Source organism: Dromiciops gliroides, chromosome 4, assembly GCF_019393635.1.
Source record: "Dromiciops gliroides isolate mDroGli1 chromosome 4, mDroGli1.pri, whole genome shotgun sequence".
Lineage (NCBI taxonomy): Eukaryota > Metazoa > Chordata > Mammalia > Microbiotheria > Microbiotheriidae > Dromiciops > Dromiciops gliroides.
The window spans coordinates 465,748,749-465,764,170 of NC_057864.1; the positions used below are offsets into that span (position 1 = coordinate 465,748,749).

The 15,422-nt window shown below is 45.5% G+C and overlaps 1 protein-coding gene across 2 annotated transcripts in view; it reads right to left on the reverse strand.

The window, feature by feature from the left end:
• YWHAE (tyrosine 3-monooxygenase/tryptophan 5-monooxygenase activation protein epsilon) overlaps nt 1-5,886 on the reverse strand; it is a 41,025-nt gene extending 35,139 nt beyond the window's left edge. Inside the window, exon 1 of one of the 2 annotated variants that reach the window (XM_044002843.1) lies at nt 5,693-5,886. In XM_044002843.1, coding sequence (XP_043858778.1) covers nt 5,693-5,756 — 64 coding nt within the window. In that variant the 5' untranslated portion in view covers nt 5,757-5,886. The remainder of the gene's footprint in view (nt 1-5,692) is intronic. The other variant, XM_044002842.1, reaches the window with a different exon arrangement.
• Nucleotides 5,887-15,422: the final 9,536 nt, after the last annotated feature.

A 15,422-nucleotide genomic window follows, 5' to 3' on the forward strand; every position in this document is an offset into this window, starting at 1 on the left:
GGTCCTTTCCAAAAAACTGGGGGGAGGGTTATCTGACCTTGTACCATTCATGCCCGGCCGTTCAACGTGGACCTAACAAACTGAGAAATCCCCCACCACTGCTATTAGCTAGTGGAACAGCCACTTTTTTCACCCTTTTATTCTGTAGCTGGCCACTTCACACTGAAAGTGGCATTTGCTAACCTCAAAGTGACCTTGTAGGGGACAAGTCCAGATTTATTAACTGAAACGACTTAATAACCTGAGCGGCAGTGGGAAATAAAATATAGAAAACCTAAACTAGCTTCTGGGTAACTTCAATAAATCAGTGCATTTGGATAACCAAGTCATCAGGACTAGTTTTTAAAACATACTAGGAGGTTCAGAAGGTCTGCAAAAGAAGTTCATTTATCTGAGACAGATTTCAAATCTGCCTATATAGATAGAAAGACTGCCTTGGCAACTCCAAGTGAAGCAATACCAGCTGAGGAAAATGTACAGGAAGAGGGCTAAATTGTTAATCCAATAGAGAGACAGCCCAGCATTTAAAAATAATCCAAAGGAAGCATTCTTTCCTTTTTATTTGCCTGTTCTTTTCTTTATTCTAGCTGCTACCCTCTAAATGCACTCCTCTCCAATATATTTCAGACAGTCACCTGTAGGTAGCATTTTGAACACAGCTGAGACAAGAATGCTTTCCTACTCCGTGCCAGCTTTTCCTGAAGACATCTAATTAACATCCCATCCTTACTCACCAAAAAGGCAGTATCTCCACTCTACAAAAGGAAACAGAAGCAGAATAGGGAAGTGCCTAATTCAAATGCATAGTAAAACCAACTGTGAAACTGTCTCCCGCTACACTCCCTTACTATATCTAGAGTAACAGATTACTAAGGTTTAAAAGGGATGTTGATGGCAGAAATCTGCAACTTGTCTACATTGGTTCCCTGAGGTTTTATCTAAATAAATCCCTAGTTGTGACTAAATTTGTAGTGCCTAAGGTTGGATACTCAATCTTAAAACAAAGCCTTCCTATAATATTAAAGTATTTGACCTACTCTGTAATATAACATCAACCAAATTATAAAGTCAAATTTTAATCACACAGCTTCCTAAAGAAACAAATCCACAGTTAAATGTAACATATAAATGCAAATGTTTCATGCTGCTCAATCATTAAGATGCCGCACACTCATTTCTAACTTCTCATTCTTCCACAATGTGAAAACTCACAAATTTAATAAACCACATCCAACCTGTTATATTTAACGTTTTTTTGTTACAAACTACTGTAAAATGTGAGAACAGTGCTTTCAAAAGCAAGCTGTCAGATTCACTTCACAAAGAGATTCCAAAGAAACCACTGATAACTGAAGACACTGAACTCTTTAAACAATTTACTACCGGAGAGTCACTTGTCATGCTTTTGAGTGGGATACTCTGAAGTTAACAAATAGAAAATACATGTCATAGTTCTAACCAACAGATACATTGACTATAGTCTTCCCAATACAAGATGAGCTTCTTATACAAAAGGAAGACCTATGCATGCCAAGAAGTAATAGGAATTTGCCCATGGCTTGCTTGCTATCAAGTAAGTTAACAGGGAGGGATATTAGGATTTAGAGCGAGAAGGGACCATAGATAATCTAAGATCCTTCATCTTATAAAACAAGTAAACTGATTAAATGATTTGTCCAAAGTCATATACTTAGTAAGAAGAACAGAGTGAAAAAACGACCCGTGACTTTTAGTAAGAATTGTACTAGTTGCTGAATTTGAGGAAGGGTACTGGAGTGCAAACATAGCATCACAAATTTAGTCCTGAGAGTGACCTTAGAGATCATGGAGTTCAACCCTCTCATGTTACAGATGAAGAAAAATGGGCCCCAGAAAAGTCAGATGTCTTATCCAGCATCCCACAGCTCAAGCGCACTGGGAAAGAGATTGGGGCTTCAGTCTCCTTATACTCCACAAGTCCAGTGCTCTATTCACTACATCACACTGTTACATGCATGGTGATCAGACTGGAGACCATGCCACAGGTAAAAAAGGAAGCAAATGGAGATGTTTAGTTTCAAATGCCTCGAGTTAGTAGAGGTCTTGTGCTGTGACCCAGAGGGCAAAACCAGACTGAATGGTGAGCACACCTCAGCAGACAGATTTCAGCTCAACATAAGAAAGAACTTCAGAACAATGAAAAGCAGTGGAAAATAAAATGGCCTAGTAGTAAAGCCTCCTTTCACCCACCAGAAATCAAGTGGAGAAGAGGAGATGCCAAAAAGAAATTCATGCTTCCTTATCTCTTAAACAAAAATGGAGGCAATACTAAAATCCTATGCCTCAAGTAACACTAGAAAAAGAATCCATTTGGGTTTTACTCACAACCTAGGAGAAGTCAAAAAACAAACTATAGAAAGAAGAGTTGTAAAGCTTTTCAATCTTGTAGGTCTTCAGGCCAGGGACAGAACAAGGCTAAATCAACTATTAAGTAAAATAGCAACGTGACTATGGAAGGTTCCTAACATCTTGTCGAGCCACCCAAAGTAATAGCCTCTCTTTTTTAAACATACGAAATGAATCCATTTTTTTCTTTGTTCTTATTGAAAAAACACATATTAATGCTTTATTCAAAGCTCTTCCCTAAATACTACGGGAAGGTTAACTGGCTTTGACTTCAAAAAGGAGAGCTTCCAGTTTGACAAAAAAAAAAAACAAACCACCCCTGGGGGGATATTTTCTGCTACAGATACTTGGGCCAAAGCAACTACCTCAAATCCTACTCTAGGTCTAGTTTATAAAGAATTAAATATACTCAGGCAAAGGAAGGGAAAAGAAAAAGAACAAGGGAACTAACTACCCCTCCTCAAGGCCAACAGTGAACTGGCTGGCCAGCGGACAGATGAAGGGGATCAGAAAGGTGCTTACTGCATTTTTTCCAGGTAAATAAAAAGTCCCAACAACTGTTACCAATGACCAAGGAAGGTGAAAAGGTAAATGAAGGTGAAAAGGTAAAAGTGGGGTTAGTTTGGGGGTTTTTATGCCCTTAAGCAGAAAAGTCTTATGCAAACCTTATTTGCTTAATAGGCTATTATTAGGGTTTCTAAAAGTCCCAAAAAATACCTTCTAGCTGGTTTCTAAGGTCAGAGAACACATGAAGCCACCAATCTAAATATATTCCCTTCCAATTTGCCTCCTTAACAAAGGATGGATCCAAAGAATGATCTCTTTTGGTACCAAAACCACCAACCACAGAAACCTTTGAATATTGACATATTCAAACCGAGGTAGGATGTTTGATTTAACCTTCAGGGAGAACAAGCAGGAAGTGGTGCTGGTCTCTGCTTCCCATCAGCAGTCAAAAATTGCTGGGTTTTCCAGAGGGGCTTAGTTCCCCAATCTAATCTCTAACTCGAAGAAATGAAGTAACAAACAAACAAACAAAAAAGGTAAGCATTTGAATTAAATGGGCTGAGACACTGCAGGGAGGGAAGAGTAAGGAGAAAAGTGGGAGGAGCACCAGATCTAGGCCTTCAAATGGGCAGATGGAAGAACTGGGTTCATCCCATTCATCCAAACTATAGAGGAGAATTTTATTTGCTTAGCAACCAAGAGCCCTGAGATCCATCCATTTTGTTGGGAGGCACACACATCCTGAATTAAGGTTCTCTCTCCCCCTATACCCCCAAATAGCTATTTCGCTGAGCCTGGGACATACAAATGACTGACAAAGGAAATCTATGTATTTGTGAACAGTTTAAAACACTGATCACGAAGGCCAAAATTCACCCCTTTTTTGGATTGCTTACCTCCCAACAATCATACTGGGTTCTCCCCCTTTCCCACCTTAGATGTTGATGTGCAAGTCCAAGCCTTGAAACAATGTGACTGATAAGAAGCACCTTTAGTAACCAGAGTTTTGTTTTTTTTAAAAAAAGGCTTAAACAGGTAACTATCATTTACTTGCAAGATCCTGTATTTTACCCATTCTGACCTTGAACTGGATCTTAAAAACTCCTAGAACTTAACTAAAAAGGGGCACGAAAGTAAGTTTCCCCTCCCCCAAGATAAGCTTATTTAAAGCATATCAATTACTAATTTTATATTTCCTCAGTACAGGAGGAACAGATTGAGAATTTCTGTGGGATATAAGAATGGGGGGAAAAAATAGCAGCAATCCAGCATTTAGCACAGTGCCTGGGCACAGAGTAGGGCGCTTAATAAACGTTCATTAATTGACAGTATGCTTTCCTTTGCTTGGACTTTCAATAACAAAATGACACCATGTGTCCCTCACCCCTCCAAAATAAACGTTTTTTCAATTAGCATTTTGAAAGCTTTCAGGCCAGTCTTCCAAGTTTCAGAGATGGAGACTGCTGCCTATAGACGTCTTTCTCATGTCCCCAAACCCCAATCCAGACACTAAACGTGTCCTTATTGCCAAACTTTCTTTCGTGGAACCGAGAAATCTGCCTAAGCGTTTTAAATTCTCGGGTTTAACGAGACAGAAGACAAACCACCAAGGTGAGGAGAAACCTAGCAGGTCCCCAGCCCAACCCCTCCTCCCCAGAAAAAAAGGGCAGTTTTAACCTGGGAAGGGGGGAGGGGGAGGAAAAGAGGAGGGGGAGGGGAAGAGGGAGGCGGGGCTCCAGGAGGGAGAAGAAAAGGGAGGTGATCTGCTCGTCCACCCGGCCAAAAGATGGTGGGTGAATGAATGCGGGAGGGGCGGGATCGGTCGTGGTCCACGGAGGACAGACCAGGGGCGGCACCAGGGGCCGTTCTGGGGGCCACACAGCTTCGGGAAAAGCTACAACGAGGCCGAAATTGCCCTTTCAATGTGAAAATGCTGCTCCGCAGCCAAGGGCAAGAGGCTGAGATCCATTTATTTCCGCCACAATTCGAACCGACGGCGGCCAGCCCGAGGTCCGAGGTCCGAGCCCCTAAGCAAGGCCCAGCTCCTAATTGGGGCGTCCGTCCATCACCAAAGATGGACGAGGGCCACATGACCTGAGCAAGCACCTTCGGGGCCCCCCAGGGGTCTCGCGGCCCCGGCGGGGGAGGGGGGGCGTGCATTAAAGGGCGGCCCGGGGGTCCGCGCTCCCGGCCCGGCCATGCCGCCCGCAGAGGCGCAGATGCGGCCCCGGCTCCGATGAGGATCGGCCTCCCGGCGGGGCGGCCCGCAGCCGGCTCCTTTGTGCGGCCGCCGCCCCGCCTCGGGCCTCGGGGGAGCCGTCGCCGCCCCCCCCCCCCGCCATCTTCCCGAGCTGCACGCGGCGGGGCGGGGCGGGGCGGGGGCCCGGGCCGGCGGGCTCGCCCGGCCGCCGGGAGGCGAGGGAGGAGGGGCGGCCGGGCGGGAGGGAGTGAGGCCGTCGCCGCGGCCGCCGCCTCCCCCTCCCCCGCCCGGGGACTCGCCCTCCCCCGGCCGCCATTTTACAACCAGCTCCCTCCACCGCGGGAGCCCCGGCCTCCTGCCCACGCGCGGCCTCCGAGGGGAGGCGGGGGCGGCGGCAGCGACGCGGAGCCACGCGGGCCCGCGGTCCCCCCCAGCCCCAGCCCCCGGCCGCGCGCCCTGAGCCCGCCTTTCCCGGGCCGGGCTGCGAGACGCCGCCGCCGCCGCCGCCATTTTGTCTCCTGATCCTGGCCTCTGTGGGCGGCGGCGGCCGCGGCGGCGGCGGGGTCGGGGATCCCGGCTCGCCGCTCCCCCCCAGCTCACCGTCGTATCGCTCGGCCTGCTCGGCCAGTTTCGCCTGGTACACCAGATCCTCCCGATCGTCCATAGCGGCGGCGGCTCCGGCAGGGTCTGCGCGACGGATGGCAGCGGATGGCGGCTCCGACTCTCTTGTCAGCCTCTCGCTCGGCGTCCGGGCAGCAAAGATGGCGGCGCCTCGATCCGGGAACTTCCGCCTGCGCACGCGGACAACTGCTCAGCTCTATGGCAACCGCTCCCTGGCAACTGGCGCGGGGGGGCGGGGCCGGAGCCCGAGCGGATGGAAGGGGCGGGACCGGCCTCGGACTACGAGCGGGGCGGGAGGGCCCGGGGGCCGCGACCCCGGGGGGAGAAGCTGGGGGAGGCCTGGTTAGGGCTGCGGCCACGGTCGGCTTCTCTCCTGGTGGGCTCCACAGAGTGACAGACGGACGGAAAGGGGGAAGGATGAACCGCCTTAAACTTGACCCCACCCCCGGCCAGTGGCCCCCGAGGCCCCGCCCTCTCCCCGCCCCCTCCCAATTCTGGTGGGTCTGGGCCCCGCTAGGGCCCCAGACGAAGCTCCCGACCCCGATAAGAAGCTCGGGACTGGCACGCGGCCGGCCCGGGATACGAATAGCGGCCCTGCCCCTATCCTGTGACCCCGTTGGGCTTAGACTGTAAAATGAGGGGAGGGGGGGAGGAGGATTTGAATCCTGATCCCTGGGGACTGAAGTCGAAGCTGCCTCTTGCCTTCCACGAGAGGTGGGGGGCTACAGGTTCGGAATGAGGCATATACAGTAATCCACTGCGCTTTGTTTGTCGTGACTCAGCTGTTCTGATGGTTGGTAGTTCTGGAAGACAGTTTTAGGGATTCGGAACGGGCTAGCCATAAGGTTCTGTCCGGGGGTCTGCACTGGGGGACCCTGGGTATATGTGTGCATGTGCATTTATGTGTGTGTATGTATACTCAACTGTATACAGCTTGTTTACTCTTAGTCATAGATTTTTTAAAAAAGAGCAAAACTGAAGTCTATATCTAGATGCTACACGAGACCATTCCTTCCGTTCTCAGCTAGGCCTCCACCAGTCACCAGCTTTCTTTGAACTCTGGAGTTAGAAGACCCGGAACTGGGAAGAGTCTATAATCTATTTCCAACTCTGCCACATATTAGCTGTGTGATTTGGGGCAAATGGCATCTCTTTGCACCTCAGTTTCCTCTTCTGTAAAGGAGAGTGCAATGAGAGTGTTTGACTATATGACTTCTCAGGTTCTTTCTATGCCTAGCAAAACTATGGGGTTTAGCCTGGAAAAGAGAAGACTTGGGAGGGACATAATATTGTTCCCTTAAAGATTTTTTTGTGTGTGTGTGAGGCATTTGGATTTAAGTGACTTGCCCAGAGTCACACAAGCTAGTAAGTGTCAAGTGTCTGAGGTCAAATTTGAACTCAGGTCCTCCTGACTCCAGGGCTGGTGCTCTATCCTCTGCGATACCTAGCTGCCCCAGGGACATAATATTGTTAACTAATTTTTTTTCAATGATCATCACTTTTTTGTCCCATCTCACTTCACTGAGCAACAACAGCAAAAAAGTAAAGCCTTTGTAACAAATAAACATATTCAAGCAAAACTGGATTCCCATATTGGCTACATCCAAAAACTGCCTCTCCCTCAGAATATTGAATATATCACCTCTAACAGGAGTTGGTAGCATTTGTTAATTATTGATTAATCATGGCTGACCATTTTGTTGAACAAAGTTGTTCATTTTTACAACACTGTCCTGTTCTGTTCTGGTTCTGGTTCTGCTCTATTTAGTTTGAATCAGTTCATACAAGTCTTGCCAGGTTTTTCTAAAACTACCTCTTTGTTTCTTATAGCACAATAGTAGTTTTTAAAATTACATCCATGTCATAATAATAGCATTTATATCTTGCTCTAAAGTTTGCAAGCACTTTACATGTTATCACATTTTATAAGCCATAATATATAGCATAGTTTGTTTGGCCATTCCCCAGTTGATGCTCACTCCCTCTGCTTCCAAGGCTCTGACACCACAAAAAGAACTGCTATAAATATTTTTAAACATATAGGACCTTTTCCTCTTTGTTGGATCAAAGAGCTTGTGCATGTTAGCAGCTTCGGGGCCAGGTTCCAAACTGCTTTCCAGAATGGCAGTACTGTTTCAAAGCTCCATCAACAGTGCCTGAGTGTGCCTGTTTTCCTGAAGCCCTTCCACCATTTGTCATTTCCCTTTTTTGTCATTTCTGCCAATCTGACTGTGAAGTGGAGTCTCCAAGTTGATTTCATTTGCATTTCTCCAATTATGAGTGATTTGAAGCAAATAAATAGATTGGATTTCTTCCCTTGAAAACTGCATGCTTGGGGGCAGCTAGGTGGCGAAGTGGATAGAGCACTGGCCTTGGAGTCAGGAGTACCTGAGTTCAAATCCGGCCTCAGACACTTGACACTTACCAGCTGTGTGACCCTGGGCAAGTCACTTAACCCCAATTGCCTCACTAAAAAAAAAAAAAAAAAGAATTGCCTGCTTATATCCTTTGAAAACACATGTTCTCTTTGATGCAAAAAAGAGGAAAAGGTCCTATATGTGTAAAGATATCAATTGGGGGTGCAGCTAGGTGGTGCAGTGGATAGAGCACCGGCCCTGGATTCAGGAGGACCTGAGTTCAAATCCAGCTTCAGACACTTAATTCTTACTAGCAGTGTGATGCTGGGCAAGTCACTTAACCCCAATTGCCTCATTAAAAAAAAAAAAAAGATATCAATTGGGGATGGAGAGATAATATTTCAATACTGGAAGGTCTCTGCTATAAAAGAGGAAGTGGATAGCTTTGCTTGGCCCCAGAGGTCAGAACTAGAATTCCTAATCATTAGACATTTCAGGAGGAAGGATGAGGAAGGGACTCACCAAAAGTGTAATAAGCTGCCTCTGGAGTCAGCAGAGGCCAGATGTCTATGTTCATGTTCCCATTCCTCCCTCACCCCAACGTCCCCCCCAGGAGAAAGAGAGAATGTAAGCCCCTTGAGAACAGACAGGGAGGAATTATTTTCATTTTTTGGTCCTAGCACAGTTCCTGGACTCTAAGGTGGTTAATAATGCTGGATGGATGGGTGGGTGGGTGGATGGATGGATGGATGGAAGGATAGAAGGAATAATAACGAGTTTCTCTGAGATTCATATTAGGTCTAGTCTCTGGGGTCCTTTCCAGCTTAGGGGTTCTGTTATCAAAAACAGCCTGTCTGTCTCTCTCCTTTTCCCTCTTTACCACCCCAGTGCACAAGTGTATCTCTGTGCCAAAGTCAGCCACAGTAGTCTACCCTGAGGTAGGTTTGGGGCTCTATACCTCAAACATCCAAGAAAATAGATATTCTCTTCAGCCTAAACACAAAGGCACAGAGCTCATCATGTCTTTTAGGGACTTGGCACATAGAAGACATCACTTGGACAGAAGGAATGACGGAAAAACCAGTTACTAGGCACTTGCTACTGTTGGGGGATTGGGGGGGGGTAGATCCCCTTGGGATCTGAGCAGAGTTAACAGTCTTAAGACAGAAGAAGGGATCTCAGCAGGCCTTGGTCAGCTCTACCCTCTAACTCCTAATGGAACCTGGGGGACTCCCTCCAAGCCTTGTCTATCACTGAGTGAGAGACAAGATTCCTGCCCTCGGGGAGCTTACAGTGTAGTTCAAAAGAGAAAATCAGCATGTAACCAAGAGTGAGCAATACAAGATGATCTAGGACTGTGGTGACTTGTATGGTAGATCCCCCAAGTGGCCCAGTTCAGAGTAGAGGGAGGTGGGTGAGGGTTGGGGTGTCCTAGTTCATCACAGAGCCCTACAAGTAGAAGGGGCTTTACAGATGACCTAGTCCAGCCTTTCACTGGACATAGGAACAACTCTGACCAGTTAAGGAAGGTCCTAGTAGAACAGATGGTGTTTGAGTGAGAATCTGTAGACAGGAATGTTTTTTGGGACACGAGACTCGTCTGTCTAGATCAAGGCTTCTTAATTCTTTTTTGTGTCCTGGACACCTTTGACGTTGCTGTGAAACGTATGGACCCCTTCTCAGAACAATGTTTTTAAATGTATAAAATAGGCTTACAAAAGGAATGCAGTTATTTTGAAACAAGGTCACCAACCTTGAGTTAAGAACCCTTGTCCATAGCATAGAAGTATCAGGAAACAGAAATCAGATTTTATGGGTAGGGTGGGGGCCAGATTATGGACAACACTGAAAGCCAGAAAGAAGAGTTTTTATTTATTTAGAAGGAAATAAGGAAGAACTGAAGAGTTTTGCTCATAGAAGCAACTTAATTTTTTTTTTAATGGTGTCTGAAGAAAAATAAGCCTGGCAGCAATTCGCAAATGTATTATAATGGAGAAGATCCTAGAGGCAGAGAGGAGAATGAGGAGAGTTTTCCAATAATCCAGATGGGATTCCAATAATTCCAGAGGGGAAGTCTGGTAGCCAGGGGAGTAGAAAGGAAAGAATGGCTATAAGAAATATTTCTAAGGAAAAAAATCAACAGGATGTGGTGAGTGACTGGATATAGGACATGAAAGGAGAGGGGGATGAGTAAAAAATGACTCCAAGGATTTGCTCCTGGGGGACTAGGAAAATGGCGGAACCATTGACAAAAACAAGGAAGTTGGGAAAAGGAACTAGTTGGGGAATAGAAGACGGTGAATTTGTTTGAGAGATCACCTAGTCCAACCATCTCATTTTACAGAGGAAAGAACTGAGGCCTGAGTAGCTGAGCTGGGACTTGAAGTCCATCTCCAGTGCTCTTTCCACCAGACCATCTCCCTTGAGTAGCAGTCAGAAGGGGGCCAGCATGGTAGAGTGAAAAGGGAGGACCTGGGTTTGAATCCTCCCTTTGCCCCTTACTGCCTGCACAACCTTAGGCAAGTCACTGTCTCCTGTCTAGGTCTGTTCTTACAGTTTGATCCCTTCAGTGAAGGGGTTGGACTTGATGCATCTTAGAGGTCTTTTCTAACTCTCGATCTATGATCCCAAGAGGATAGAACTGGGGCAATATAGATTTTGGAGACCTGATAATTAAGAAAGTATTATACTGTGTGACCTTGGGCAAGTCACTTAACCCCAATTGCCTTGTCAAAAAAAAAAAGAAAGAAAGAAAGAAAATATTATAGATGGACTCTCTGGATTTTTCCTGAGCTGGAAGGCTAGGGCAGATGGTGAAGATCAAGACAGAACTGTTACATCTAGAGTTTTCTCAGATACTACTGGGCTGGATGATGATGACAGCAAACATTTATGGATAGCACTTAATATTTATTTTATTTTATTCCCACAACTCTGGAAAACAGGTGCTAGTATTATCTCTGTTTACAGATAAGGAAACTGAGGCGAGCAGCCATGAGGTGATTTGCCCAGGATCACTATTGTTTGTCCTTCATTCTTTTTTTTTTTTTAAGTAGGGAATTGGGGTTAAGTGACTTGCCCAGGGTCACACAGCTAGTAAGTGTTAAGTGTCTGAGGCCAGATTTGAACTCAGGTACTCCTGACTCCAGGGCCGGTGCTCTATCCACTGTGCCACCTAGCCGCCCCGTTTGTCCTTCATTCTTGAAGAGGATCGTGACATCAGGGTGATGTCATGACTTGCACTGAGTTGGATTTAAGTGAGGAAGGGCTGTTCAAGGTCACCAACCTCACTCTCTCCTCTAGAGCCATCTGGGTACAGTGGCAGGATATACATTAGGACAACTGGAGATGGCCCTGGATATTTAAGGCAATTGGGGTTAAGTGACTTGCCCAGGGTCACACAGCTAGTAAGTGTCTGAGGTGAGATTTGAAGTCAGGTCCTCCTGATTTCAAGGCCAGTGCTTTATTCATTGGGCCTCCTGGCTGCCCCAACTTGGCCAGGATCACAAAGTTCATAAATGTCTAAGACTTCATTTGAACTCAAGACTTCCTGACCACAGGTCCAGCACCCTATCCACTCTACCACCAAACTATAGGTTTGGTTGCTAGACTAGGAGAACTTTGGGGGGATGTTGTTATCCTCAATCTAGGACTGGATAGGACCTCAGATTCTATGTGGTCCAATCCTTCCCCCCCAAACCCTTCCTTTCCCAACTGAGACATTGAAGCCCAGAGATGGTATTCCTGGATAGACATAATTATTGGGTTATCTTGCTTGAGATCTTTGAGGTTCCCCCCATCACTTACCCAGAGCCCAGAACTGTGGCTGCTAAATAAGCATTCAGTGAGTTAGTGAGTGAGTGAATGAACGAATGAATGAATGAAGCTAAAGATCATAGTCGAAATTGGAATTTCCTAAACTTTTTCCACTCATGAACCCTTTTCACCTGAGAAATTTCTACACAACCCTGGGTATATAGGTATATAAAATAGGTAGACATAACCTTTTACTGTTGCCAAATTTTTCACGACTCCTACATTCAGTTACATGACCTCATATGGAGTCTTGACCCACAGTTTAAGAAAAGCTTTGTTCTAAATTCCTACAGTGAGGGCAAAGTTTTATGCAGGCAAAAGTTCATCTTTGTGGCATTGCATCGAGTGTGTGTGTATTTTGGGCTCTTTATCTAAAATTGCATTCTATATTTGTGGAATGGAAGTAGTGCAGTAGTATCTTTTGTTTATCTGATGCAATGTGGTGTCTTGGAAAAAAACTTTTTAATGCTAATTACAAGTATGAGTGATCATCAGTAGGACAAAAAGGGCTCTCCAGGTTTGCAGTTGTAAGAAAACAACTTTGCCCCAGATGAGTTTATATATTACTTAAAATGTGGAAGTAAAATGTAGCGTAAAAGAGAAACAAAGATATGAATATATTTCCATTTATTTTGGCTTTGGACTTCCTCCCAGTTCTGTTTTCTGATGGGTGCATGAGGGGGTGGGCTAAAGACTGATTTTTCTGTCATAGGTTCCAAGCTACCTAAGGAAGGCCATTAGTAACAATCCAGTTTACACACCCTTTCTGTTCCCCTTCCCTACCTCGGAAACTAACAAGAACAACAACAAAAAAAGCCCAAAGGATTATTGTAGGGGCAAGGATGTATGTATGTATGTATGTATGTATGTATGTATGTATGTATGTATGTATGTATGTATGTATGTATGTATGTATTATGTGTATATATAGGAGATATAAAAATTACCTTTGTTCCCTTTTCCTATATATGTACATATATGTGCATTTGTATATGTGTATATAATATGTATGTATGTGTATATATGTTTACATGTGTATATATAGGAGATATAAAAATTACCTTTATTCCCTGCTGTTTCCTTTTTCCTATATATGTGCATGTATGTATATATGCATCCATGAATATAGTATGTATATGTAGATATGTGTGTATATATGTACATAGGAGATGTAGAAATTACCTTTGCTCCCTTTTTTTTCTAGGCATTTTCCCCCAGACTGTACTCATTCATTCATTCATTCATTCATTCACATTTGTTCACTAAAATCTCTATTAAAAGATGGCATAGCGGGGCAGCAAGGTAGCACAGTGGATAAAGCACCAGCCCTGGATTCAGGAGGACCTCAGTTCAAATCTGGCTTCAGACATTTGACACTTACTAGCTGTGTGACCCTGGGCAAGTCACTTAACCTTCACTGCCCCGAAAAAAAAAATGGTGTGGTGTTGACAGAAGTTCCCCAGGGCCAGTTGCATGTGGCCCATACCCAAAAGCCCTCCATCAAAGATAACCTAAGCACCCCACTACACAGACCTAAACCAGCCGCTCCCTATTAAGACTCTTTGCATATAACCAAAGTTGTGCACAGAATTATTCCGCAATCCAATAACCAAGATGATAATCAAATAGATACAAATCCATAGTACACACACACACACACACACACACACACACACACACAGAGTGAAATCCAATAAAGCAATTACCAGGTCATTAGCACCAACTCTTTAAGTATAAGCCTCTAAACCTCCATGAAAGATTTGCTCTGACAGGCGAGTAGCAGGGTGAATAAGCCAATAAATCGAGCTCTTCAAAGGAGGAAAGAAGCAAAGGAACGGCAGTGGGCAGAAGTCAACGTGATTGGTCCTCGACCTTTAAAAGCATATGGTTTAGTGGTGATGAGGCAGACAAAGCTGCAAGGTCAGGCAGCTGGACCTGCTGACTTAGGCACCCCCTTATCTGAAGCACTATCTGTTGGAGTTGTCTTTTCAAAGCCAGGACCGTAGGGCTTGGGAAATTGCAGAGTCTGAAAACGCCTTGGATAATCAGTCATCAAGTCAGTCAGTCACCGAGCACTTATTAAGTGCCTACTGTGTGTGTCGTTGTCACTGTCTTACCACTGGGCTAATACAAAGAAAAGCAAAAACATGGTGCCTGCTTTCTAGGCTCTTCTGTTCTAATGGTGGAGTCAACATGTAAATAAATAGGCAAATGACAGGACATAAAGAAATCTCAGCAGGAAGACTCAGTACAGTGCCCCACACATAGGAGGCCCTTAATAAATGGTAGCTGACTGACTGAGTGACTAGCAGTGGGAATACTGGGAAAGGCCTCCTGCCAAAAATGGGGCTGGAGCTGGGTCTTGGAGGGAGACAGGAGGCTGAGGGGAGGAGGGAGGATGTTCCGGGCATGGCCACCAGCCAGTGGACGTATGGGATGGGTAGAGGGCGGCCCAGAGCATGATGCAACATTGGACGATTGGGAGGGTGGTGGCACCCCAGCAGTAGCAGGGAAGTTTCAAAAAGGAAAGGGATTGGGAGAAAAGATAATAATAAGCTCTATCTGGGATATTTTGTGTTTGATGCCTCGGGGGTTCCAAATATCATGCCCATTCATTGTCATGAAATCAGGCCTCCCAGCCCGCTTGAAGTCAAGGCCTTGGAAAAGAACATGCCCGATTCGAAGGGCTTCCTATTGCTCTTGGAGCAGTTCTGACTGTCTTTTTGCACAAAGGACACACCAGGCCTGTTAAAGAGTGACCAAGACCTTTAGAAAAATCCATGAGCCTCTGGAAGCTGCTCCAGGCCCTGAGGGCCACTCTATCAGGAAATCCCAAACTCTGCTGCTTGGCCAAGGTAAGCCCATGGCATTTACCTAGAACCATATCAATGGAATAAAGATCTGACTCACTTAGTCCAATCCCAGTCCCTGGAGACAGAGCATGGCAAGTAGCTGTTTGCTCACTTGGTTCCCTCAATGAACAGGGGGAGGATCCTGAGTTAATGGGAAGAAAGTATTTACCTGACCTTTGAGCCCGTGTGCTCCTCTCAGATATTTTGTTGAGGCATCAAGGGGACTCTAGGCTTTGAAAGTCCTTGAAAGCCAAACACAGGCTCTAACATGTTCTACTCATCTGGAAGGATTTTCCAAGAGTGATCTCTGTGAAAATAAATCACCAATCACGTATTAAGCACTTGCTGTATGCCTCACAGGCATTGTGTATATTTGAGGATATATAATTTATTCATAAAGTCTTTGGGGCAGTCAAAATGGCCTCATTTCTCTCCTCCCAATGTTCCATCTCCTCCCTCCCAGGCTTTCTACAGGCTGTCTGTCCCCCATGCCCAGAATGAACTCTTCATTCATCTCTTCCTCTTAGAATCTATTAACTTTCTTCAGGACTCTAGGTAAGCACCAACTTCCACATGAAGCCTTTCCTGCTCCTTCCTCCAATCCTGGGGCACACTCCCTCCCCCCCCAAAAAAAATCCCCTGCATTTTGTGTATATTTGTGTACACACAGTCTCCTTCAATAGA